At 57.1% G+C, this 25,620-nt stretch overlaps 3 protein-coding genes across 26 annotated transcripts in view; 2 read left to right on the forward strand and 1 right to left on the reverse strand.

The window, feature by feature from the left end:
* EMID1 (EMI domain containing 1) overlaps positions 1 to 11,049 on the forward strand; it is a 47,852-nt gene extending 36,803 nt beyond the window's left edge. The window contains exons 15-17 of one of the 4 annotated variants that reach the window (XR_016227314.1): positions 5,550 to 5,634; positions 6,989 to 7,079; positions 9,778 to 9,836. Coding sequence is in view for 3 of the 4 variants with exons in the window: in XM_089323342.1 (XP_089179468.1) it covers positions 9,778 to 10,035 (258 nt within the window). In the remaining variant the exon portion in view is untranslated. Of the gene's footprint in view, positions 1 to 5,549; positions 5,635 to 6,988; positions 7,080 to 9,777 lie in introns of all 4 variants that reach the window. The other 3 variants (XM_070065772.2, XM_070065771.2, XM_089323342.1) reach the window with 3 other exon arrangements.
* On the reverse strand, positions 10,745 to 16,627 carry RHBDD3 (rhomboid domain containing 3). Of its 9 annotated transcripts, none has more exons than XR_016227312.1 (7): positions 16,486 to 16,627; positions 16,090 to 16,198; positions 13,479 to 13,667; positions 12,388 to 12,771; positions 11,502 to 11,668; positions 11,165 to 11,419; positions 10,745 to 11,070 (listed from the first exon to the last, which is right to left on the reverse strand). XR_016227312.1 is itself a non-coding variant. In XM_051826506.3 (7 exons), the coding sequence occupies exons 3-7, from the start codon at positions 13,624 to 13,626 to the stop codon at positions 10,782 to 10,784; spliced, it is 1,239 nt and encodes a 412-aa protein (XP_051682466.2). In that variant the 5' UTR covers positions 13,627 to 13,667; positions 16,090 to 16,198; positions 16,486 to 16,624; the 3' UTR covers positions 10,745 to 10,781. The 9 variants fall into 9 exon arrangements, 5 of the variants coding, with proteins under 5 accessions (XP_051682466.2, XP_017206150.3, XP_002721205.3 ...); XR_016227311.1 differs by having other exon boundaries at positions 16,376 to 16,542; XM_051826506.3 differs by having other exon boundaries at positions 11,502 to 11,664; positions 16,486 to 16,624.
* Positions 16,628 to 16,908: 281 nt separating this feature from the next.
* The window catches only part of EWSR1 (EWS RNA binding protein 1), a 31,830-nt gene continuing 23,118 nt past the window's right edge, over positions 16,909 to 25,620 (forward strand). For 6 of the 13 annotated variants that reach the window (XM_089323335.1, XM_008274631.5, XM_089323337.1 and 3 more), the window contains exons 1-4: positions 16,909 to 16,976; positions 20,213 to 20,249; positions 20,374 to 20,425; positions 22,012 to 22,135. In XM_089323335.1, coding sequence (XP_089179461.1) covers positions 16,964 to 16,976; positions 20,213 to 20,249; positions 20,374 to 20,425; positions 22,012 to 22,135 — 226 coding nt within the window. In that variant the 5' untranslated portion in view covers positions 16,909 to 16,963. Of the gene's footprint in view, positions 18,478 to 20,212; positions 20,250 to 20,373; positions 20,426 to 22,008; positions 22,136 to 25,620 lie in introns of all 13 variants that reach the window. The other 7 variants (XR_016227307.1, XR_016227308.1, XM_070065761.2 and 4 more) reach the window with 4 other exon arrangements.

Below are 25,620 nucleotides of genomic sequence, written 5' to 3' on the forward strand. Positions count from 1 at the left end.
CCAGGCCAGGGTGGTTCTGCCCGCGCCCCCTGAGCACTATGGGCTGCCCCCCAGCCAGACTACGTCCCCTGCCCCAGGAGCCCCTCCCAGAAGGGACCTCCAGTCTCTGCTCCCTGCATCTGTGGAAGGAAGAGAAACAGAGATGGGGTCCACATGGAGGAACTGGATGGGGCGGGGTGGCCTCAGGACAGCCGAGATCATAGCATCATAGCAAGGAGTATAGGCACAAGGCGGGGGACGGGAGCCAGCCACAGAGGGGCAGGGAACCCGGACATCTCTGTGCACCCAGGAAATCCACGAGGCGTGGCGTGGCAGGCTGGGGCCAGGAGCACCCACAAACCCCGTAATTGCCACAGCCCTGACACTGTCACGTACACAGGAGACCCGTGGGGCGTGGCAAGAGACGCCTAGAAGCTGTCACCTATGCAGGGGGCAGAGTCCGTGAGGAGCGAGCCCCCCACACCCCACGTCCTGAGACTCCACGATGAGTGCGGGGCCCCTGAAAACCTTTAAAGCCATCGGAGGACATTGGAGTGAATGCATTTCAAGGCCTAGGAAACTGCTGACCCTAGAGACGCGTGGGGGCAGGGCTAGGAACCCCGAGCACCCCCGCAGCGCCAAGTCGGGGCGCGGGGACCTGGAAATCCTAGCCCCAGGAGGCATCGGAGAGACGCCGCACGCCCTCTAGCGGCGGGAGTCCTGCCTCTCTCCCCACCTGCCTGGGACACTGCTTCCTGGCAGCCGCCGGTGGGTAGGGTGTGGGCAGCACCCAGCGCCCGCCCGGCCCCCTCACTTCCTGATTGTGGGGTTAGTGACGGATACAGCCGTGGGAGCCCCCTCCCAACCCTGCACGAGTCCTCCCCCTGTCTCCCCAGGACCTCTGGGGCCCTGCTACCTCTCCACCCCTGCAGTCCCTCAGAACCCCTCTTCTGTGGCTCCAGGGCTCAGGATGGACATGAGCCGGGCTGGGGCCAGGGAGGCCCTTGTGAGTCCAGGCCCTTGCCTCCCTGGGGCCTCTCTCTGCTCTCAGAGACTCTCAGCTGGGAACAGGTTTTAGACACACTTGCACGCATACGCACACACCCAGGGCTGGTGAGACAGACAAGGTCAAGGCAGAATGAGGCTGGGCAGTCCTGGCCCTGCATGGGGACCCCTGGCCAGGGGAACAGGATGTGCCTGGGCGACCCCAGACCAGGCCTTGAACCTACATCCACCTGTGGGAGGTAGCAGGGCCCCTGCCCATTCACCTTCTTCCCCCTCATCTACCTGCACTTCCGCCCCTGCTTGCTGCCTGCCTGGGAGGGCGCCCGCTGGGCTTGGGGTTGCATGAGGCTTGGGGGCTGGGGATAGGTGCGGACTGAGCCCAGTGTCGACAGGGTCCCCAGAAGCTCCCCTCCCCATACCCCATCTAATTCTCCACCGGCCTGACTCAGCACTGACACCTGGTGGACTTCGGCAGGCACTGCAGGAACAAGACTAGGCTGAGCTAGTGGATGTAGTTACATGAAAGCTTCCACCCTTGGGGGAGCTGAGCCGTAACTCGGCAGAGTGAATCCTTGGCAGAACCAGAACCGGCGCCCGGCATTCTCTAAGAATCTCCTCTGTGGGTGCCAGATCCGAGGCGGGCCCTGTGTGTGTAGATGCCGTCCAGACCCACCTGCCCCCTGCCTTGGGGTCAGCCACAGTAGGGTAGAGGGAGTTCTACTCCAGTGGGAGACTTAGCTTCCTCCACGAGGTGGGCCTGGCTGGGCCCAAAAGGCCCATAAACGAGGCCCAGGGCATTCAGACAAAGGAGGGGCAGCTGCATGTGCAAAGGCCCTGGGCTGTTTGTGGAGCTTGGAATACTTAGAGTGGACAGTGTGATAGGAGTGAGACAGGCCAAAGAGGCCGCATCACAAAGCTGACCTTAGAGAAATGGGGGTCATTGAAATACTTCCAGGCCGGGGAGTGACGTGGCCAGATGTTTGTGAAATATCCTCCTGGTTGCCTTGCGGGGACTTGGATGGGGACAGGGGAACATGAAAGGAGCAGGAGAGAGACTGGACAGGAGGCTGCTGTGGTCATCCTGGCAGTGACCGTGGGAGCTGGAGCTGGGCACAGTGAGGGCAGAGAGCTGGCAGCAGAGCTGGGAGACCCTGCAATGCCCCTTTGGCCAGGAGGGGCAGCAGAGAGTCGGGGAATTCTTGAAAGAGTAAGGGAGGACGGGGACGGGTCGGGCGTTTGGCCCGGTGGCCGAGACGCAGGTTAGGACACCCACGTCCTGCATCAGAGGGCCTGGGTCTGAGTCCCAGCTCCACTCCTGACTCCAGCTTCCTGCTGATGCACACCCGGGGAGGCAGCAGTGACGGCTCAAGTGCTTGGGTCCCTGCCACCCGCATGGGAGACCTGGCTTGAGTTCCTGGCTCCTGACTTCAGTCTGGCCCAGCCTTGGTTGTTGTAGGCATTTGGGGGAAGAGAGGAGAGGTGAACCAGCAGTGAGAGCTGTGTGTGTGTGTGTGTGTCTGCCTGCCTCATAATTTCTTTAAAGAGAACCAGGAGAAGCGAGCATCCTGAGTTTTGTCCACAGAGAGCTGGGCGACGTCTGTATTACAGCCACGTGGGGGCATCCAGCAGGCCCAGATCCAAGAGCGTGGGGTGGGCCTGCAGGCAGGGGACCAAACAGTGGCTTTTTAAAAAAATTTTTACGTATTTATTTAAGAGGTAGGGTTACAAAGAAAGAGAGGGAGAGATAGATAGAGAGGTCTTCCATCTGCTGTTCACTCCCCAGATGGCCGCAACAGCCAGAGTTGGGCTGATCAGAAGCCAGGAGCTTCTTCCAGGCCTCCCATGTAGGTTGCAGGGGCTTCCAAGCTCTTGGGCCATCATCTGCTGCTTTCTCAGGCCATAGCAGAGAGCTGGACCAGAAGAGGAGCAGCCGGGACTCAAACCTGCGCCCATATGGGATGCCAGAGCTGCAGGCGAGGCCTAGCCCACTACACCACAGCGTTGGCCCCACCGTGGCTTTTTTTATACCTCCCCCCAGATTTTTATTTTTGAAAATTATCACATATACAGAAAATTAGTTCAATGCCTTTCTGGTCTTCTTTGACATTTGTTACTACAATTGGTAGTATTTTGCCACAATTACTATCTCTATATAAAGTTCTCTTCATAAACTTTTTTTCTAATTCATCCAAAAGCAAGCTGCAAATGTCGTCTGTGTTCTCCCATGACGGTTGAGTGTGCATCTCACGTGGCAGGGCCAGAGTTGTGGTGCAGCGGGTTAAGCTGCCGCCTGCAGCACCAGCACCCCACATCAGAGCACTGGTTCAAGTCCCGGCTGCTCCTCTTCCGATCCAGCTCCCTGCTAATGTGCCTGGGAAGGCAGCAGAACATGGCCCAAGTGCTTGGGCCCCTGATAGCCATGTGGGAGACCCAGATGGCTTCAGCCTGGCCAATCCCCAGCTGTAGGTAGTGGATCAGTGGCTGGGGAATCTCTCTCTCTCCTCTTGCTCATGCTCTACCTTTCAAATAATTAATTTTTTAGAAAATACGGCCATTCTCCCAGGTCACCTCAATGCTACTGTCACATCTAGGGAAGATAACATTAATTCAGGAAAGTGAAGCCCTTTAGTATGTAACTTAGAAGGCAATCCTACCACTTGCCCCAAACTTGCTTCTAAAGCTCTTAAAAACCTTCAAGATCTAATCAAGGTTAACAAATTGCATTTGGTTGTCACATTTCTAAGTCTCCTTTATCATTAATTAATTCCAAAGCAAAGAGGGAGAGAAAAAGAGATCTTTCAGCTGCTGGTTCATTCCCCAAGAGGCCAAAATGGCTGGGGCTGGACCAGGCTGAAGCCAGGAGCCAGGAGTTCCATCCTGGTCTCCTACGTGGCTGGCAGAGGTCCAAGTACTTGGGCCTTCTTCCGCTGCTTTCCCAAGCTTAGTGGGGAGCTCGGCCGGAAGTGGAGTAGCTAGTACTTGAACCAGGGAAGTGGGCAGGAAGTGGGCGTCCCACGTCGCACCAGAACGCCCGCCCCTAAGTCTCTCTGAACGTGGGTGACGTCTCCTGCCCCTTGCTTCTCTGACTTGGGCCTTTTGTGAGTGTTGCACCGTCTCGGTTTGTTGGTGGTGAGAGGCCGGCTAGGTACTGTCGGCAGGAGCGGGCACCCTCTGGTTGCCTCTCCTCGAGAGATTCATGCTGGGAATGACCAGGTAACCTCAGAGGCCCTCCCTGTTCACATGCTGCTGCCATAATGCCCGAGGACGGATCCCTCGAGTGTGCGGCCCGTGGTGGCCCTGGAACACCTGGCCTGCCTGGTCCACGGGATGTGGCCATCAGCCCTGGGGAGCAGGCTCGCTCGCAGTGGACGTGGCGGTGGTTTGGATTGTTTAAAAGATGAGTTATTTTCATTTTGTATGAAAGGCCGAGAGAGAGAGAGAGAGAGAGAGAGAGATGGAGAGAGATCTTCCATCCACTGATTCACTCCCCTGATGGCTGCAACAGCCACAGCTGGGCCAGGCCAGAGTCAGAATTCAGACTGTGAATTCAGAGCCGGGAACTCGGTCAGGGTCCCCGCAAAGGCGGCAGGGACCAGGTACTTGAAGCGTCGCCTGCTGCTGCCCGGCAGAAGCTGGAATCCGGAGCAAAGCTGGGACTCTAACGCACACTCTCGGGTGCGTGCCGAGCGGCGTCAACAGCTGAGCCAAGTGCCTGCGCCGTCGGCACGTTTCTCATGGCAGCAGCCGCCTTAGAGGGTCGGAGTGTAATTGTGCAGTTACATACAGTGACGGTAAAGGGTGCCCGGAGGGACTTGCCGATGGCATCGGGGCTGGGATAATTCTCTGCCGTCCTTGGGCTCTGTATCTGCATTTACCAGGAAGCAGAAGGAGCCAGGAGGGGGACGGAGTGGGGGCAAGGGGAGGCAAGTCAGAGAGGAAGTGAAGGTGAGTGCCAGCTATGTGGGCATGCCGGGACCACCTGGCATGTGGGGAAGCCTCCCGCCGCATGCCTGCAGGAGGGAGCCGGGCTGGGGGTGGCGCCCCGGCAGGCACGAGGACACGGGCCTGGAGTGGTGCGAGCCCTGGCCAGGCCGAGCGCTGCTTCCCCGGGAGGGGCCCAGGATGGGAGGGGCTGGGAAGGGCTCGCGGGCCCCTGCACCCACGGTCTCTGTGGCTACCCAGCTGCGTGCGTTCTGACTTGGATGGAAACACCAGCAGGGGGCTGATGTCCCTGATGGGGTTAAGTAGGGAGAGGCCACTTGAAGCGGCCAGGAGTAGAGGCGGCCCAAGGATGTGACAGGGGCTGTGCAGGGGTGGCTCTCGGGCTCCCCAGCCCCCCAGCCCCCAGTGCAGAGAGACAGCTAGAGGCCACCGGCCCTTCCTGAGGGGGTCCTCCGGGGGGCTTCCGCCTGCCTTGCCCCCGTCCTGTCCTCCCGGCCTTGTTTGGCTGTCCGTGGGCCCTGGGCTGCAGGTGCATGTGCCCCTGGGTGGGCGTGGGCCACCCACAGGCTTCGCAGGGCGCCTCCCTGCCCCTTCACGGCTGCATCTGTCTCTTTCCTCCGCAGGGGGAGGGGTTGCACCAACTGCGCGAGGCTTTGAAGATTTTAGCTGAGAGGGTTTTAATCTTGGAAACAATGATTGGGCTCTATGGTGAGTAGAGACAGACGGACAGACAGCCCAGCCCCTGCCTGCCAGCCTTCCCCCAAGCCCTTCTGGGGTGGAACTGGCCTGAGCCCAGTCACGGGGCGAGAAGGTGTTGCCTGGGCCAGGGTGGGCCCGCAAGGCCAGAACCACCTCTCCCTCTGCGACTGTCCCCCCTCCTCCACAGCTGGCAGCGGCCCTAGGAACTGGGGCTCCAGCTGTGGCGGCTCGTGTGTTCTCAGGCCTGTGGGGAGCCCGAGACGACAGATCCTGAGTTTGGAAGAAATTATGGACAATAGAACCAGACTCCAGACCAATAGGGGGTTGTGGGTAACAGAGCCAAACCTAGCACAGAAGAATGTGGGCGATGAAGTCAGAACCCAGACCCCCAGGAGGATTGTGGGTAATGATGTCAGAACCCAGACCCCCAGGAGGATTGTAGGTAATGACATCAGAACCCAGACCCCAGGAAGACTGTGGGTAATGATGTCAGAACCCAGACCCCAGGAGTATTGTAATGATGTCAGAACCCAGGCCTCAGGAGGATTTGGGTAATGACATTAGAACCCAGACCCCAGGAAGATTGTGGGTAATGATATTAGAACCCAGACCCCCAGGAGGAGTGTAGGTAATGATGTTAGAACCCAGACCCCAGGAGGATTGTGGGTGGTGGCATCAGAACCCAGACCCCAGGAGAATTGTGGGTAATGACGTCAAAACCCAGACCCCCAGGAGGATTGTGGGTAATGACATCAGAACGCAGACCCCCAGGAGGATTGTGGGTAATGACGTCAGAACCCAGACCCCCAGGAGGATTGTGGGTGATGTCAGAACCCAGACCCCCAGGATTTTGGGTAATGACGTCAGAACCCAGATCCCAGAAGGGTTGTGGGTAGTGACATCAGAACCCAGGCCCCCCAGTAGGATTGTGGGTAATGACCTCACAACCCAGACCCCAGGAGGATTGTGGGTGGTGACATCAGAACCCAGACCCCCCAGGAGGATTGTGGGTAATGGAGCCATGTTCCAGCTCTAGAGAAATCGTGGACTCCAGAAGTGCAAGTCCCCAGGGCACTCTGGGTAATGCATCACCTACCATTTCTGACCATCCTCTCCCATTAGCCCCCAGAGGCTCCTGCAGGGCAGGCCCTCCTGGCCCCAAGTGTCCCTCCTGCCGTCTCACCTGTGGTCCTCCCAACCTGCCCTGCCGGAGCCCCCGGAGAGCCAGCCGTTCCCCACAGAGAAGCCCTGTCCCCACCTCCCGCCCCGAAGCCAGCTGGCACGGCCATGCTCCCCGCTCAGCCCCCCAGCCCAGCCCTGAGAGGCCAGACTCGCACCTCTGCTCTTCTCGATCTCCCATCAGGCTCCTAGCTTACAGAGCTTCCTGCAGCAGCAGGCTCAGCTGGAGCTCCTGGCCAGACGGGTCACCCTGCTGGAAGCCATCATCTGGCCAGGTAACTCAGGGCGGGCAGGCAGGGGCAGCCCCTTCCAGCAGGGCTGGGGGAAAGCCTGTGTGTGCAGAAGGCTCCTCTTCACGCTGGGCCCAGGCCCGCGGACGCTCAGCTGCACCCTCCCCTCCGGGAACTGGCGCGCAGTGAGTGAGCACTCGTTGCGTGCCGGGCACCCTGCAGACACAGGCTATGACACAGGAGACAGACCCTGCCCTGCCCTGCCCTCCCCGAGCTCCGGGGCTGCGGGCTGGGGACTGGGGAACCCGAGGGGAGCCGGACCACAGCGGAGTGAAGACAGGTGGCCCAGGCCCCAAGGCGGGGGAGGGCTTCCTGGAGGAGATGGGGTCTAAGAGAAGACCTAGAGGGACAGGGATCCGGAGAGGGCAAACAGGCACAGGAAAAGCATAAGCAACGGTGAGGGCCAGGGCTCAGGAACCTGACAGGGCCCGCAAGGCAGGCTGGGTGGCGCTGGCTCAGACGCCAGGTGGGCAGTACCTTCTCCCTGCACCTGCTTCCTGAGGGCAAAGCTAAGGAGACTCCTCCCACCCCCTCCCCACCCCTTGAACTGGAGCTGGGGCTGGCCCTGTGGGAGGAAGGAAGTGGCCTCCCCAGGGCCTGGGCTGCTCGCAGCTCAGCCAGCACATCGGTGCAGGGCCCTCGGCATCAACTCGCGCCTCTCCTACGGAGGAAGGAATGGGGGCCCCGGGCGGGAAGGAGGTCAAGGTTAGGGCCCAGCCTCCCGCCTTCAGCAAAACCATAGGGAACACACCCGGTGGGCACTGGGGCCAGGCACGGGCTGGGACTCCTCCGTGGATGTGGGGAGCAAGGTGCTGGGGGCGTGGGGGTGCAGAGGATTTCCTGGGAGAAGGGACAGTGGCGTCGGGTCCCGGAGAGCCTGAGTGTGCCAGGTGGGGCGGAGGAGGGGCTGCCCTGTGGAGAATGCTGTATGGGCAGAGCCCCGGGGGCTTTCAAGTGGGTGTGGCCTGTGGCCAGAGCCCTCCCACCCCGCCACAGGTACCCCCGAGAAACGTCGGTGACCGTCTCCCGGCCTCGCGCCTTACACGGGGGAACCGGGCCACGGTGGCCTTGGAGCTGAGCCTCCCTTCCTTCTGACAGCCCGGGGCGGGGGGAACTCTGGGGCCCACACGCCCGGGAGGGTGGCCCTTGACCACCGTGGGTGAGGGACCTGCATGGGAAGGGGGGAGGGAAGGAGATGGGAGCCGCCCCACAGGCTCGGCGTATACATCAGGTGCTAACTAAAGACCCAGGTGGCCTTGTGTGTAGGTCCTCATTGCTGCTGGTGCTGATAGGAACGGCTGCCGCACGGGGGGCCCAGCTGGGCTGGGGGCTCGCCCCGATCGTCTCCCATTCCCACACTCAGCTCACTAGTGGGCAGCACCGTGGCCATTTCTCAGATGAGGAAGTAGAGGTGCACTGACACCTCTGCTGAACCCGGGGAAGCCAGGACCCCAGTTTTGAGAGTCACGACGGCGGCCTGTGACCAGCTCAGGGACAGATCTGCAGGAGACCTGGGCCGGGGCCACACGGCCTGCTAACCGTGATAACCCAGCAGGCACTGTCAGCACCTCCTTCCACCCCTGGTCACTTCAGCAGCCTCGGGGCGCGGGGGTGCCGACGGGAGTCTCGTCTCCACGTCGCCCAGGCCCCGGAACCGGGATGGGATGGGGCCAGGACCCGACTGTGGCCTGTGCTGGAGCCAGGGCTCTATGCCACCACGTCCCGAGCTCCCTGGTGCAGGACTGACCCTGGACAGTGACCACATGTGCCAGTCTGCTCCAGGAGCGAGGCTGGGGCACACAGGGCTGGGCACTGGAAGCTAGGCTGAGGCCCGGTTCCCGCAGGGCCCTCCGGGGACAGCGGGTGTGCTCACTAGAGTCCGAAGCATCTGTGCTGTGAACGGAGCCGTGGAGGCACAAGCACCTCCTCCATCCTGGGCTGGCCTCCCCAGATGTCCCTTTTCCCCTGGGAGCCTACACGCCTGCCTGAGCAGGTCACTTAACTTCAGGAGGGACTGAGGTGATCGTCCCAGAAGGCTTCCTGCAGGAGGTGGCTCCTGCTCTGGGTTTTGAAGATGAGCAGGAGTTTTCCAAGTGGCAAGTATGCCAGTTTTGAAGTCAGACTCTCGGGTATGGCTGTGTCCAGGGTGAGGCTTGTCTCAGCACAGCCCTATTGGGACTGAGTGCGGTAAGTGTTGGAGCTGCCCAGGACGTGGAAGTCTGATTTGACAGATGGAACAAGGGAGGCCCTACAGAGGCTGCACTGGCGGTCAGTGGCAGAGCCTGGCCCTCCTAAGCCCTTTCCCCCAGCTGCTGGCTCAGCCCAAGGACAGAGGGACTGTGGGTGTGTTCCCCAGCCTGTTTACCTGTGAGACCAGGGTGGCCCCAGGCACACCTCCACCCCCAACTGAGGAACAGGAAAACCATGCTGGGTCCTCGCTGTGTGCTAGGTGTGTGTGTTGGGGGGGGGGGGGGAGTCTGGTTATCCCCACAGCAGGAGCCACGTGGAGGCCCGAGGCCGAGTGCTCTCGCTGGGCTGGGGGCTGGGAAGCCCCCCGGAGGCGCCCTTACCGCTGTAGGCCCCTCCCCCCTACACACACCTGCCGCCCCCAGGGGGTCGCACGCGGGGAGACGGGCACCCTGCAGGGCCCTGCTGACCTGCCTTCTCTCCCTCCCTCCCGCAGAACCAGAGCTGGGCTCCGGCGCAGGCCCTGCCGGGGCGGGCACCCCCAGCCTCCTTCGGGGCAAGAGGGGAGGACACGCAGCCAGCTACCGGATCGTGGCCCCTAGAAGCCGGAACGAGAGAGGCTGAGGGCAGCGGAGGCCCCTCGGGGTGGACCAGGCCAGCTTCCCTTCCGAGCCTGGCCTTGGCCGGCTGCCGCCAGGGACCGCTGTCCCTATTTATGATGTCCTCAGGGACCCTTCTGCCGTCAGCGCCTTAGGGGGGTGGGCAGGTGTCAGTGCTGGCGCCCCCGTCCCAGTCTGAGACCAGGGGAGAGTAGGGCCTGGGAGGGAAGTGGCAGCCCAGGCCAGGGGTAAGGCAGTGCTCAGGGCCCTGGGCCTCAGTTTCCCTCTGGGACGGCGCGGTGCTGGTCTTCAGGGAGGGTGCGTCCACTGTCTGGGGACCCAGGCCTGAGGCCCCGAGGCAGTGGGAAGCCGGAGCTCTGCCTTGCCCGCTCCTCCCCAGATCTCGGGGTGCCGCTCTGCACCCCTGCCCTCCTTGTCTGGTGCTGGCTTGCCCTGAGGTCAGGCTGCTTCATCTCTGGACAGTCGGGGGCTCCCTGCCTCAGGTCTGCCCCTGAGCCCCTCGGCCCCGCCCCCACCAGTGCCCTGGGCAGAGGGTGGGGACGTGCAGAGAAAGGGGCCACCTGCTGGCTGTGTGCTGGCCAATAAAGGCCTCCGACCCAGCCCGGGCTCAGCGTGTGCTTAGATGGAGGCAGCCGGGCGGGGCCGGCCGCGGGGGACCCTGACGTGGGCACCAGCAGAGTAGGGAAGGGTGCTGCTTGGCAGAGGGCCTGGGCGGGCTTCCTGGAGGAAGAGGCTGCACCAGCACAGGGGCAAGAGTCCTGGGGTTCCAGACACCAAGGAGCTGCGGTCGGTCATTCACTCACTCACTCACCCCATGCCCACACACGAGTCAAACCCGAGTGCTGCCTCCCGGGAGGTCCAGACCGAACCAGACTGGTTTTTATTCTAAATGAGAGCCACAACCAGGGCGGCGTGCTGCGGCGCTCCATGGACAGCAGGGCCCGGCTTCGTTACCCAGGCGATTCTCTGTGGCCCCACTCTCTGCTGCAGCTAGGGGGGGCCCAGGGCCCTTGGGGTGGGCAGAGCCTGCCCTCCCCTCGGTCACCAGGACCTCGGCGTCCACCTGCCCTCCGACCAGCAGTGACACGGCGCCCTCCACGCGGCCTGTGGCTGCCAGTGCCACCACGGCCTGTTCTGTGGGGAAGCCCATGCGCTCCAGCTGCTGCAGCCTGTGAGGGCCCGGGGGTGGGCGGGGGACAGAGAGCGGGGTCAGGGCTGAACCAGCCCCCTGGCCCGGGCCCACCCCTGCCCAGCCCGTCTTACCGCAGAGAGGACACAGAGGACTTGGGCAGCCAGAACGCACTCTGCGGCTCCTGCGCCGGGGCGTCCCGGAGCGAGGCCTGGATCCCCTCCTGCAACAGCTGCTCATCCAGCGTCGCCCACACGGAGGGCTCTGTGGAGAAGCCGGGCCTGGCCCAGTCCACGCTCTCCCAGCTCAGGCCTGGCGGGAAGGCTGGGTTGTCGCTGCGGGACCAGGGACTAGGGGAGACCACGTAAGGAGGCCCAGGGATGGCAGTCCTGTTGGGGGGCAGAAGCAGGAGGGGTCACCACGGGCCACGGCCACGGCCGCCAGCGCCAGGGGCCGCGGCGACTTCCTCACCTCACTCCGGCTGGCTGGGTGACGGGCAGCTCAGCCAGGCTGCCCGGCGTGGGGAGGAGCCTCAGAGGCCAGCACCCGGCCAGCGTCTTGCACAGGGCGCCCTCCTGCAGGGCCTGCAGCCGCTGCTCCGACAGCTCTAGCCACTGGAAGGCCCCGGCGGCATCTGGCTGCCCGGGGCAGGGCAACTGGTCAAGGAAAACCAGAACTGGCTGGGGGTGTGCCCCCCTCCCCCAGGTGCCGGGACTCCCCTCCGCTCTCCTCACTGTGGTCCCGTAAGGAGCGTGTCACCATGTGAGCCCTAAAACCCAAACTCAGCCTGCACGGTAGCCACCCTGGCCCGCTCCGTGTGCCCGCTCAGGTCTGTGAGACCTGCCCCCAGCCAGGCCAGCGCTGTCCTCACACATCCGGGGCAGCTGTGTCCCCCGTCCAGAACAGGCTCCTCCCTCAGAACCATGCAGGGGCTCAGCCTGTTCTCTCCAGCGGCCATGGCAGTGGCCTTCCTGATGAACACTGACCGCCTATGCCCCTGCCCCACTGGCTACAGGCTACTCTTCCCAGAGACCCCAAGCTTGCTCTGGCCTTGGCCTTCTGTGCCCCCTGCCTGGCCTGCACATCTCAGCTTAGATGCCACCTCCACAGGAGGGTCCTGGTTAGTGGCTCCTCGGGCTACCTCGGCTCTCCCGGGTTCCCCATTGCACCTGGCGCCTCCACCTCACCTTGAGCCCACAGTCCCCAGCTCAGAGCATGGCCCAGAGAGCTGTCCCTGGAAATGTGTGCACACAGCTTCTGCATTTCTCAGGCCTGACCCCCCATGCCACTTGCTTCCCAGCAGCCCAGCCACAGAACCCACCTGTCCACACAGGCCCCGAACTCAGGCAAAGGATACAGGCCAGGCCAGCAAGGAGGCCGCAGAGGAGCTGCAGGAAGGGTGGCTCGGAGCTGAGCAGCGGGGTCAGGGCGAGGAGCAGCCACGGCAGCAGCCACGGTGGCAGGGCCCCCTGGGGCTGCCTAGGGCAGTGCCCCTGGCCGGCCAGCATGGCCAGGTGGACGGGCATGTACCCGCAGCCGCCAGCAGCGTTCGACACCCCCAGGCCCGCCAGCAGCACAGCCAGCAGTCCGGCGGCCAGGGTGAGCAGGACAGAGGCGTGCAGGAACCGCAGCGTGCCCAGGTGGCACTCCTGCCGCCAGCCCAGAGTGGGCAGCAGCAGCAGGCTCAGAAGTAGGCCCGGCAGGGCCGTGTGGCCCAGGGCATGGGTCAGGAGCCGATGCGCTGGGAGAGAGAAGGGGCTTATGTGCCAGGTAAGGGGCCCCGACCTCTCAGGTTGTCCCCAGTGTGCTAGGGCCACCCGCTGAGCCAGCCTTCCCCTCGCAGGAGCCAGAGTGCTCCCAGCCTGCACTGCACCACGGATGGAGGGGACCCAGGGCTTCCAAACCCTGCAGCTCTCCCTGGCTGCGCTAAGCGGAACAGGCTACACCCACTACTCAGATCTTGCTTTTGCGCCAGCAGCCAGGTACCGGGGACTCCTGTCCCAGGCACACGTGCACAGGGAGGTCCTTCACACCCCACTGACAGAATGCATCCTGACGACACTGCCTGCCTTGATCCAGGACGCGTGGCCTTGGACAAACAGCTTAACCTCTCTGAGCACCATCTGGGCGCCTCCAGTGTAAACTGGAGCAACTGTGACCGAGAAACAGGCACTGGGCCGAGGCCACCCCTTGAGCCCTCAGCACCTCCTCCCGTCCTGCTTAGCTGGAAACGATACTTAGGTCAAGAAAAGAACTCCTGACTCTGGATTCCCGTGCGACCCTCTGCCAGGCCCTCTGCCCCCTCTCCCTATTGTGGATGTGGGTGAGCTGGGCACACGCCTGTCCGAGCCCAACCTTCCCCAATCCCCAAGGCACTGGGTTCCACCCCTGTGGGAAGCACGCTGCTCCCGCTAACCACTCAGGCCTCCTCCCGGGGGCCTCCCTCACCCTGCCAGGGGTCCAGCAGCAGCTCCGGGGCCAGGGCGAGGCTGGGGCCGGCCCCTATCAGCCACAGGCTGCCCAGCAGCAGCACCAGGGCTGAGGAGGCGAGAGGAAGCGCCCGAGCCGGTTGGCCCGCAGGGTCCCTGGTGTACATGTCTTTATGGCAGGCAGCCAAGGTGGTCCTGGGGCTGTGTGCTGGGGATGAAAGAAACAGTAACACGAGTTATTGCAGTTTTTCTCTCCCTGCCTCACTCTCCTACCTTACCGGCAGCTCCCTTGTACAGAGGGGGGAAACTGAGGCAGGAGAGACAGGCCCAGCTGGTTGGCCACAGAGGAGCTCAGACCCTAAACCAAGGGCTCACTTAGCCATCTTGCACCTGTCTGTGTGCAAGGATGGGCAGGGGACAGGCACAAAGATGCCCAAGTCCTGATAGGCCCTCAAGAGGGGTCTCAGGTGGGAGGCACAGAGCCAGTCAGGTTGGCCTGCGGGCCTGGACTGCCCACGGCAAAGTCAGGGCCATCTCCAGCCCTTTTCGGCCTCCCTCTTTCTTGGGGCTGCCACCTTCCACCTGCCTCTGGGCCCAGCCTTAGCGTTCCAGGTGGCCTCAGCATCACCCAGGGCCCAGCTGATGGCCAAGCAGGTGGATGGAGGGCTGGAGGAGAGGGGCAGGGAGCAGGAGTCCCACACCCCGAGCCAGCCCACATCATCTCCCCGGCCCTACCCACAGCCCCTCTGGCCCTGGCTCCCCGTTCCACAGGAAAAGTCCCACTCTGTTCCACCTCTTTCTGTAGCATGTCCTCAGGCACGCCGCTCAACATCTGGCCCCTCCATCCTCATCTGTTAAGATGGGGATTAAAGAAATCCCTTCCGATTTGAGGCACAACAGGTTTCGCCAGGTTTCCGGCATCTGCATCCCACATGCAAGCGCCTGGTTCCAGCCCTGGCTACTCTACTCCCTATCCGGCTGCCTGTTGCTGTGCCTGGGAAGGCGGCAGATCACCTGGCTCGAATAACCCACATGGCAAACCCACATGGAGTTCCTGGCTCTTGGCTGCAGCCTGGCCCAGCCCCAGCTGTTGGCATTTGAGGAGTGAACCAGGGAACGGAAGATCTCTGCCCTTCTCTCTGTCACTTGGCCTCTCAAATAAGTAAATATAGTAAATAAGCCTTCTCAAAAGCTATTACAGGATTGGCCAGTAATACCAGCATCCCATATCAGGGTGCCAGTTTGGCCCAGCTTAATCCAGCTTCCTATCAGGAGCCTGGAGCGCTATCCGGGTCTCCCACTTGGGCCATCTTCCGCTGCTTTCCCAGGCACATTCGCAAGGAGCTGGATCGGAAGTGGAGCAGCTGGGATTCGAATCTGATACGGGATGCTGGCGTTCCAGGCAACATGTTGGCCGGCCGTCCTACAACACTGGCGCAACAACAAGAACTTTAAGGAATTTGTCCACTTAAAAACTAAATGGGCCAGCGCTGTGGCACAGAAGGTTAAGTTGCTGCCTGCAGTGCCGGCAGCCCATAAGGGCACCTGTTCAAGTCCCAGCTGCTCTGCATCCGATCCAGCTCCCTGCTAATGACCTGAGAAAGCAGTGGAAGATGGCTCAGGTACTTGGGCCCCTGTCACCTAAGTGGGACACCCAGATGAGGCTCCTGGCTTCAGCCTGGCCCTGGAGAATGAACCAGCAGCTGGAAGATCAATCTCTCTGTCTTTCCCTCTATCTCAGTAACTCTTTCAAATAAATACATTTTGATGCTCCCTGGTGGTCTAGTGGTTAGGATTCAGCGCTCTCAAATAAATATATTTTAAAAAGAAAGGAAGAAAAGAGCTGAAATGGGCTAAGGCAGACTTCAGCGTACAGCCCCTGCTCAATTAACCACAACTATCCCTACTAAGTGCAGGAGACACATGTGGCCCCCAAGAGACGGCCATAATAGAGAAGCAGCTTCAGTCTAGCTGGCCCAAGCCATGGCCCTCAAATACAGCCACCCTCTGCCCCCACAAGCCCTACCCTCGCCCACCCCTTCCCCTGGCCGGGGCCTTCTGTCTCAGGACTCCTAGCAGGAAGCAGGATCCCAGGGAGACGGCAGACTGCCTCATGCGCTCCCGTGCCAATGGCATCCTCTGCACCTGCCAGCTTCCGGTGGGAAAGATGCAGAAAGCTCCCTGCCTACATCTTTCCGTCTCCCAGTAGGCAAACTCCTACTCACCCTTCCAAGTCCAACTCAAATGTCCCCTTCCCCTCCCATCAGGGATCTCCTTTCTTAGGCGCATGCGTGGACTTGGATTACCGCCCAGATTCCCCAGGGTACCCGACGCCCAGCTGGTGCTGCCTCTGTGCTTGCAAAGAGACACCAGCGTGGCCCCCCCCGGTCCTGCAGAGCGACCCGGGGCTGGGCTGAGGTCCAGGAAGTGGGCAAACGCCAGCCTTGCCTGGAGCAGGGTCTGGGGCCAAGGCACCGGCTCCAAGCCACCTCTTGCACCTCCACAGCCACTCCCCGACCCTGGCACCTTGGGCAAGGGTGCAGGGCTCGCCCACGGACACACAGCTGGGACTGAGCCCTCAGGCCCTTCCATCTGTGCAATGGGACTGTGCACCACCAGGCCCTGCCTACCTTACGGGGCAGCCAGGAGGGCAGAATGGGGAGTCCCAGGGTCTGGGTCGACCTCAGCTTTGTAACTTTAGGGAAAGCACTCAAGTTCCTCGGGCCTCAGTTTCCCCTTCTGTGAAAATAAGGGCATCGGATGAGGGGGGTGATTAAAGGGCCTTCTCAACCTCGACCGTTACTGGGGTGGGGTGGGGGGCTCTCGGGGCCTGGCGCGACGCTCGAGGCCTCCCACCCAGCCGACCGGCCTCGCCCCCTCCCTCGCCGAGCCGGGCCACGCGTCCGAGGTACTCACTGCGGAGCGCGCCCCCGACCCCGGAAGGCCGGGCGGGGCCCCGGGGGTGTCGGCACTCCTTTAACTCCCGGCCGAGACCCAAGAGCCCCCCGAGCCCATTCCGCGCTCACCGGGCGCGTGACCCCGGCCGAGCGGCCAGGCCGCCCCCTCCCCCGCCGCCCGCCGATTAGTCAGCAGTTGTTCTGGGCCCGGATCCCTTCCCCCAGCCCTCCCGCCGGCCTCCGTTTCCCTCCAGGACACACTCTTCAGAGACGGTCCCTAGAGCCAGCGGACGTAACCATTTCGAGCAACCTCGCCTCGTGAGGAGAATCGCTCCGGTTTGATACCGAGACCTTCTCACGGCCTCACGGCCCTGTCGGAGCTATTTTGGCCCGAGTATCACGTCCGGCGCTCTTTAGACAGTGTTAGGGGCCGACGTTTCGGGCGAGGAAATCGAAAAAGCGGTGGTACCTCCCACCTTCTCCCACCCCCGTGGCCTGGCCCGATGGTAGCGCCCGAGGTTGCGGGTTTCGCGCCTGCGCAGTGCGGCGCCTAGGGGGAAAGCGAGAGGGAGACGGACGTTGAGAGAACGAGGAGGAAGGAGAGAAAATGGCGTCCACGGGTGAGTGTTGGGAACTGCGGTCGTGCGGGCGACAGCCGAGACGCCCAGGCTGGGGGCCTTTCGTCCCTGGGGGGTGGCCGGGAAGACTAAGTGGAGTTGCTGAGAGGGGGTTGAGGTACCCGCCGCGGCCGGACGAGCCCGGGGACCCGCGTTCCCCTCCCCTCCCCCCACCGGGAGGGCCGGTTCTGGAACCTTCCGGCGCGCGGGGGGCTCGTGGCGGCGGGGGCGCGCGGTGTCGCGCGGGGCCCGCCACGGCCTCCATTGTGTGGCGGTCATCGGGCCTCGCGCTCGGGGCCGCCCGCCACGTGGGCGGGGCCAGCGGTCCCGCGTGAAAGGAGGCGGTAGTGGAGGGGGGGCTCGGCCAGGCCTCGAGCTCCGTCGCCCCGAAACCGGAGGCAGCTCCCTAACGGCGGCTGCTGCCCTCGTGACTCCTGCGGCCCCCTCCCCCATTTCCAGGGAGGCCGCCCTCGTGCGCTTCATCACGGGGAGGCTTAGTGGGAAAAGCTAATCAACCCCAAAATAAATAAATAAATAAATAAAAGGGCTTTGCGGATGTGGGAGCCGGGGGGCGCCGGCGCCCCTCGCGCCCGCCCGACTCGTGCCCGATGGAGCTGTGGGCGGGATCGAGCCGTTGGCTGCTCCCCTCGAGTTGCTTTTTTGTTGTTTGTTTGGTTTATTTATTTATTTTTTTTTTTGCTACTGGTTCACCACCACCACCCCCCGCCCCGCGCGCGCGCCAGCCGTCCCCGAAAAGCAATTAAGTGGCTTCCCGGGGGCCCCTTTTCCAGCCCACGCCGAGGGAGAGCCGTTGTATAATAAAGGCCAGCTTGGATCGGGAGACCGGAAAGAAATTTCTGGACCCCCTGACCCAGGGGGAACAAAAGGGCCGAGGCGGCCCGCGCGTGTTCCGGCCTGCGCGAGGCCCACGGCCTTGTTTACCGGGTGGACGTCAGGGAGGCGGGGGCGGGCGCCGTGGGCTTGGGAAAGCCAGCCCGGCGGGGTCTGGGGGGCCCCCACGGCGGTCACTGGCCGCGAGCGAGGGCCACGTTTGGTGGTGGTGGTGGGGGGGCTCCCAGGCTCCAGGGAGAAGAGGGGTCGGGGAGAGTCCGGCATTGCCCAGCCGTGTGGTTAGTGAGCTTTCGGCGCCCGGTGCCCGGCGGTGCCCTTCGCACCCGCGTGCAGCCTCGGCCTGAGCGGGCACCGTGGATGTGGACGTTCCCGCCAGGCCCTGCTGGGCTCTTCACCAGCCGCCGCCGTGTACTGCTCTGGGTTCCAGCTGTGGTTTGTGTAGACGCGCAGTCCTGGGCTCTGTGGGGGACCCTGGGGGAATCTGAAGGCTTGGGCTAGACCTGGTGACAGGGAAGGCTAGGTGAGACCTGAGAGCTAAGCGACTCGTCCCAGACCGGGCTGCTGGCTGCTGACTTGGGGTCTGCATGTAGTCTGAAGTCCCCACTCGGGCCTGCGTGATCGTGGATGTCCTTCTGTGCACGCGTCATGTCAGGTACCTAAAGCGTCCTTGCAGTGTAATGAAGAACTGCCTGCAGACTTGCCGCGAGCTCCCGCTGAGGCCTAGCAGCAGTAGAAGTTTGCGAGCACCCTCGATGTCGCTGTCTTTAGTGAGGTTCTAAAGCCGCACGTTTGGGAATTAACAGCAACCGATTGGAAGATAATCTACCCATTAAGTGACTGTAACGTGTTTGAGGTCGTATGATGCTTTTGTGCTGTAGGGAGACCGAAGTTCTCAGGAAGCAAGTTTGCTGCTTCTGTGAGCCCACCAGTGTAGGCTGAAACCTGTGGTTTCACACTGATCTGAGGTCATGAGTAGTTCCGTGGCAGCTTTGCCAGTTTTTATGTAAGTGTTCTCGTGTGAAAGCCTTCTTGCAAACGGTGAACTTCCGTGCAGTGATTTAGACCCGTCTCATACAGAACCTCAGCAAAATGTAGGTTGAAAGGTGTTAGGTTTTAGGTGTTTCGTTGATGTATTTGTGAATACCACGTGGAAGAAACAATTTGCATTTAATTTGTGTGTGTCACAAGTGACTTCTAGTGAGTGCTCTTGAAAATGCTTTGAGTGCCTTGAGCAGATGAATTTGTTCATTATAGGTCAGTAATCTTTGGGCAGTTGATTTGATGATGTTGGTGATTCAGGGTTCTGAGGGAAGGGTCAGCCGAGGAAGGCAAGTCAAGTGAATTGTAAAGAGGTGGAAAGACTGCAGTATGCGGGTTCGGCGAACTACTTTAAGGTGGGCCTAATGGCGGAACTGTCTTCAAACATAGAACAAGATAAGTGTTCTTGTGGAGAGGAAGGAATTGGGTAGGATTTTTAAAAATAATTACCTTTTTTAAAAAGGAAAAACTAAATTAAATTTAATGGGACTTTAATACTTGCGTAAAAACTTCTTAACCACTTTATTTTGTTTGTTTTTACTACTTGTAGATGCTAAGTGGATCAGGTTTAAGTCCCTTCTAAATTACAGGAACATTTACTTAGAGAAGGGAAGAAAATTTGTGACATTTGTAAAAGTTGAAGTCATTTTGAGTTTCAAGAAATACGATGGCGTTACCTAAAACTAAAGTAGTCTCAAAAAGATTAAATGTTTTCTTCTTGCTGGTTTTTAGGATTCTGCCTTAACTGGGCTTCACTGGGATTTATAATATCTAGCTCTTGAGTCACTGTACAGATGTAGCCCTGACGCAGTCAGCAAACTCTTTCAAGCACTCGATTGTGGTGGCTGTCACTGAGTTTTCTGCCATCCCATCGTGTTGTGGAATTTGTGAGAGTGGCGGCAAACTTGTTTTTGAGGGAATGCAGCTGTTCTATAACTAGTCTGATGTTAAAGATTGTGATGTCGCATGTCTCTCTTTAATACAAAAGTAGAACTTGGTAGTGGGTCTTGTTTTCTGTTAACCTTAGGGTGATGGTCCCCTTTGAAATGGCAGCCTGTGGTTAAGGGGTTGGAGAGGTTGTGGTCATGGAACAGGCAAAGTACCACTGCTGAATCAGCTGATCTTAATCTCATTAGCTAGCACCATATTCAAATATAAGTTTAACTGGCATAGAGTTTTTGTTGTTTTGTGTTGAAATATGAGAGGTATTCATTTGGACCTGTGCGGGGCTGTCAGTTTAAAATCTAAACAATTTAAAGAATTCTACCACCTGAATTCTTTCCCCTTCTTTTTTCTTTTCTTTTTGTTTCCACTACCTTGACACTATTTTCTCTCCTTTTTTCCTGTAGATTACAGTACCTACAGCCAAGCTGCAGCCCAGCAGGGGTAAGTCATCTACAGCAGTATTGTGGTGCATGTTTTAGAGCAGAGAGCCGCCTGTAGTTGTAGCAGATGCAGTGGTGAAATCCACATGGTCTCCATTCAGTTCTTGCATTTAATTCTTTTGCAGCTACAGTGCTTACACCGCCCAGCCGACTCAAGGATATGCACAGACCAGCCAGGTAATCTTTACGATAATTTAATGAGCTGCATCTCCAAGTAAAATGCTTCTGCCAGCCACCAAAACAATAGCTAGCACAGATCTTTTCAAAAAGTTAGGTAATAGAAATAGGAAATAATGATGCACTTGTAATCAAAAAATACCCAGGCATTTAAAACTTTGAGAGTGGTTTAGGAAGGCACTCTATTCTGCCGTCCTAATTGATTGGGGGTTGGCTCCTAATAGCTTTCTAGTATATCATTTCTCAGGGGTCCTGCTCAAGCTTGAGAGTCTGTCTACACATTTATACTCGCATACTTAAGTATATTTAACTTAATCATCCCAGTAGTTCTACAAGTGGTAATATGACTATTTTGCAGATGACAAAATTATACGGATATTTATTATATGACTTGCCAGAGATTGTACAGTAAAGTGGTGGGATCAGCTCTAAAACCCATGGCTGCCTAGCTGAGGATCTCCTGACCTCTTTCCATTATATCAGTCTGTATAAATGCCTAAGCCCACAAATTCTAGAAATTGGTTTCCTAGTATTCTCAAGCTCTGGAATTCTGAATAACTGCCATGGAAGCATATGGGGCCAGGGAGAGTGTGGTGTCTTTGGCAGATCTTACGTAACTGGTCATTCAAACAACCTGGAATACGATCATGCTAATATCTGAAACAACAGCTCATTCTTTGCCTGGTTTTTAAAAAATTCAAAAGTTCAAGAACCAGTGCTCTTGATGTGGTAACCATAAGAGGACATGTAGTGTTTTGGTTGATTTTAAAGTATCTGTATCATGCTGAAATCCTGATTTTTCAAAATTGTCTCACAAATTTTAGCCCCATCTTTGTTGTCTCTTTGTTCATTTTGTCTTCCTTGTTTCCAGTCACTAAAACTGTGCTCTCCTAGGTGCTGGCAGTTAACACACCTGTGCCCTTAATTGTTCTTCCCTTGAGAGTGTCTCGTTAATCTGTGCAGTTAACTGAGGTTTTTTTTGTTTGTTTGTTTTTTTTGTTTGTTTTTTGTTTTTTGACAGGCAGAGTGGACAGTGAGAGAGAGAGACAGAGAGAAAGGTCTTCCTTTGCCATTGGTTCACCCTCCAATGGCCGCCACGGCCGGCGCGCTCTGGCCGGCGCACTGCGCTGATCCGATGGCAGGAGCCAGGTACTTCTCCTGGTCTCCCATGGGGTGCAGGGCCCAAGGACTTGGGCCATCCTCCACTGCACTCCCGGGCCACAGCAGAGAGCTGGCCTGGAAGAGGGGCAACCGGGACAGAATCCGGCGCCCCGACCGGGACTAGAACCCGGTGTGCCAGCGCCGCAAGGCGGAGGATTAGCCTAGTGAGCCGCGGCGCCGGCCCTTAACTGAGGTTTTTGACCAAATACTTCAGTAACTTTTTTTTAGTTAAATTAAATGTGAATAAGTTAGATAAGTGGTTGCATTCATAATACTGTGATCATTGGTCTGCTTGTAAAAATTCTTCAGAAAGCAGTATTTTCAGCTCCGCTTTTTCTTAGAAACTTAAAAGTAAGTCACTCCATTTTATTGTTAACACATGAGGTTCATAAATGACGTTCTTGTATCCACTTTCTCTGGAGCAGGCATATGGGCAACAAAGCTATGGAACCTATGGACAGCCCACTGATGTCAGCTATAGCCAGGCTCAGACCACTGCGACCTATGGGCAGACAGCCTATGCAACTTCCTACGGACAGCCTCCCACTGGTAAGGCCTGCTTAGAGTTTTAGGGTCATATTGGCTAGGGTATTTGCTAAGAGGATGCTCTCGGGTGTCTCTTCTCATCCACACTTCGGCCTCTGCGGATCCTCCATGCTTAGGAGAAGGTGTTTTTCTTTTTTCCGTTCCCTCCCTTACATTCTCTTTGAGGAGTCTCTAGTAGAATGTGGGTGGGATAAATCCAGGAGAGAAGAGATTTTTTTTTTTTTTTTTGCCTGTTTGTACAGTCGGTGTATTGGCTAATTCAGAACAAAATGGATGCTGTATAAAAGTCTAGTAGTGCTGAGTAAGAGTGAGCCGCCTTAAACTGAGCCGCTTAAAAAATCAAACTGGTTTTCACATCTGTCTGCTTCATCTGATAGTGTACCCTCTACTTTCTGTTTTGTGCTTTCCACAGTAGAGGGGACCAGTACAGGTTTGACTATCCTCATTCTTGCATGGGAAATGCTTTTCATCTTGTCTAACCGTGTAATGTTTATCCTTTAGGTGTTTCCATTTGTTAACCCCTGCAGTTTCTAACATCACACACAATAAGGTGCTAATGAAAAACTGCTTCAGGTGCCATTTGCAGCTCCATCTCCTTTTCTATATGGTTTTGGGAAGTATTTTATTAACATTACAAGATCTCGAGCTTTGATATTTACCTTCCCAAAGGTATTTCAGATGGTTAGCTCCCAGCTGATGTCTCCTTCTCCTGGAAGGATGGAATGCATGATTAGATTGATTTTGAGGGGCAGACTGCCACCCTGCATGTATCATGTTTGTCTGTTGGTTGGTGTCCAGTTCAGACACATTTTATTTTCTGCTTTAAGTGTTATGAATTACTTTAATTCATAAGATGTCTTGAATACATATACATAAAAGTGCATAACATTTCAGGAAGCTTAAAAAAGACATTCAAAGAATTAGAAGTAGTTGTATATCCTGATACTGAGGTTGAATGGAGTATGTGAAAAATCTGTGTTTTTTTAAGTATTGTGTAATGTTTCAGGCTCTACCTCTTTCCCATCTTTATTATAAAAATGCTTTGATACAAGAAAGTCTTTGCTTTCAAACTGCAATTCTCTAAATTATATGTGGTGTAATAGGTGGAAAATAACATTTATCTCATTGAAGACCCCTATTTTGAATTTGAGAAGTATTTTTCTGATCTATCTAATTTGTATCTTCAATAGGATGGGAAATTTTTTTAAAAAAATTATTTATTTATTTGAAAGGCAAGGAAGAGTTAACAGAGAGAGAAGGAGAAGAGACAGATCTTCTCTCCACTGGTTCACTCCCCAAATGGCCACAAGGACCAGGGCCAGGCCAGGCTGGAGCCAGGAGCTTTCTTCAGGTCTCCACATGGTTGCAGGGCCCCAAGCACTTAGGCCATCTTCTGCTTTCCCAGGTGCATTGGCAGGGAGCTGGATGGAAAGCGAAGCAGCTGAAACTTGACCTGGCACCCATACGGGATACTGGTGCTGCAGGCCCTGGCTTTAACCCACTATGGCACAGAACTGGGCTCTCCCCTTACATTTTTGTTTCCGGGTGGGTGGTTTTGTTTGTTTTAAAGATTTATTTTTATTAGATAGGCAGTGGCAGAGAGAGAAATGTCTTCCATCTGCTGGTTCACTCCCCAGATAGCTAAAACAGGTGGAGCTGAGCTGATCCAAAGCCAGGAACCTGGAGCTTCATCTAGGTCTCCCACGGGGGTACAGGGGCCCAAGGACTTCCATCAGGCCATCTTTTGCTTTCCCAAGCAGTAGCATAGAGCAGGATTGGAAGTGGAACAGCGGAATGAGAACCCAGAACCGGTGCCTTTATGGGATGCCAGCACTGCAACCCTACCTTCTGTCTTTGTTTTTTGTTTGTAGCTTAACCCACTGTGGCCAGCCCCCAGAGTGGAAGTGTTTGTCTAAATGTTGATGCTGGCTCACTAGGCTAATCCTCCGCTTGGAGCGCCAGATTCTGTCCCAGTTGCCCCTCTTCCAGGCCAGCTCTCTGCTGTGGCCTGGGAGGGCAGTGGAGGATGGCCCAAGTGCTTGGGCCCTGCACCCGCATGGGAGACCAGGAGGAAGCACCTGGCTCCTGGCTTTGGATCAGCGCAGCACGCCGGCCATAGCAGCCATTTGGGGGGTGAACCAACAGAAGGAAGACTTCCCTCCCTCCCTCCCTCCCTTCCTCTCTCTCTCTCTCTCTGCCTGTCAAAAATAAATAAATAAATAAAACTTTGTGATGTTAATTGTAGTTGGGGGAAGAGCTAGATCTGAGATTATGCAGTCTGAATTTTTAGCCCAGAATTTTAAGAATGTGAGATTGGCTTAACTCATTAGAAGAATGGTTTGAAAATAGATACTAAGGCTTAGATTGGGCCTTTTGGGTCCCTAGATCATTTTATAGGAATGAAGTAAGATTATATATAGGCAAAATAGTGGTCTTTGGTTTCTTTAGATGCCATCAATTCATGATGTCATTGATTTTGGGAAAGTCCCATCTTGACTGTAGGCCTGAGAAGTGTAAGAGCTTTGAATAGGGAAGCCAGTAGGTTTAATGAGCCAGCAAGGAATACTTGTATAGACTTCACAGTTTATGGAGTGCCCTTCATGTTTTGCTTAATTCTCCCAACAACTTCGCAAGTATTGGAACCAAAATAAAACCTGATGAGAAAACTCAACAAACCAAGTAGGAGTCTTACGACATATACTTTTTCCTCACTGTATGCTACCTTTATACATAAAAGCCACTGGATAAATGGAATCTAAGGCTTTTTGACTCTCAATTCAAATAGTATTTTGTTGTTGATTTATTTATTTGAAAAGCAGAGCAATAGGGAAAAACAGATCTTCTATCTGTTCAGTCCCCAAATGATTGCAAAAATCATTGCTGGGCCATCCTCCCCTTCCTTCCCAGGTGCACTAGCAGCAAGCTGGATCAGAAGCAGAATAATGAGGACTCCCATCTGCACTCCAGTAATGGATGCAGCATTGCGAACAGTGGCTTGCCCCAATGTGCTACCCCAATCCTTCAAATAGTGTTCTTAAGTTTTGATTTTTACTGTCTAAGTTGAACATAGTTTTGGTAGTCCATATAATTTTTTTAAAGATTTATTTATTTAAAAGGCAGCCTTAAGAGGGAGAGACAGAAATCTTCCATCGGTTGATTCACTCCAAATGGCCACAATGGCCAGAGCTGGACTAAGTTGAGGCCTAGAGCCTCATTCGCGTCTCTACCATGGGTGGTAGGGACCCAAGCACTTGGGCCATCTGCTGTTGTCTTCCCAGATGTATTTCAATCAGAACTGGATTGAAAGTGGAGCAGCTGGGACTTGAACCAATGCTCATATGGAATGCTGGCATTGCTGGAGACATCTTAACCTGATGCATCTCAGTACTGGCCTCTATATAATTTTTTGTTTGTTTGTTTAAGATTCATTTATTTACTTGAAAGAGTTACACAGAGGAGGAGAGGCAGAAAGAGAGGTCTTCCATCCG

This window comes from Oryctolagus cuniculus, chromosome 21, assembly GCF_051225735.1.
Source record: "Oryctolagus cuniculus isolate XC-2025 breed Fujian yellow rabbit chromosome 21, ASM5122573v1, whole genome shotgun sequence".
Lineage (NCBI taxonomy): Eukaryota > Metazoa > Chordata > Mammalia > Lagomorpha > Leporidae > Oryctolagus > Oryctolagus cuniculus.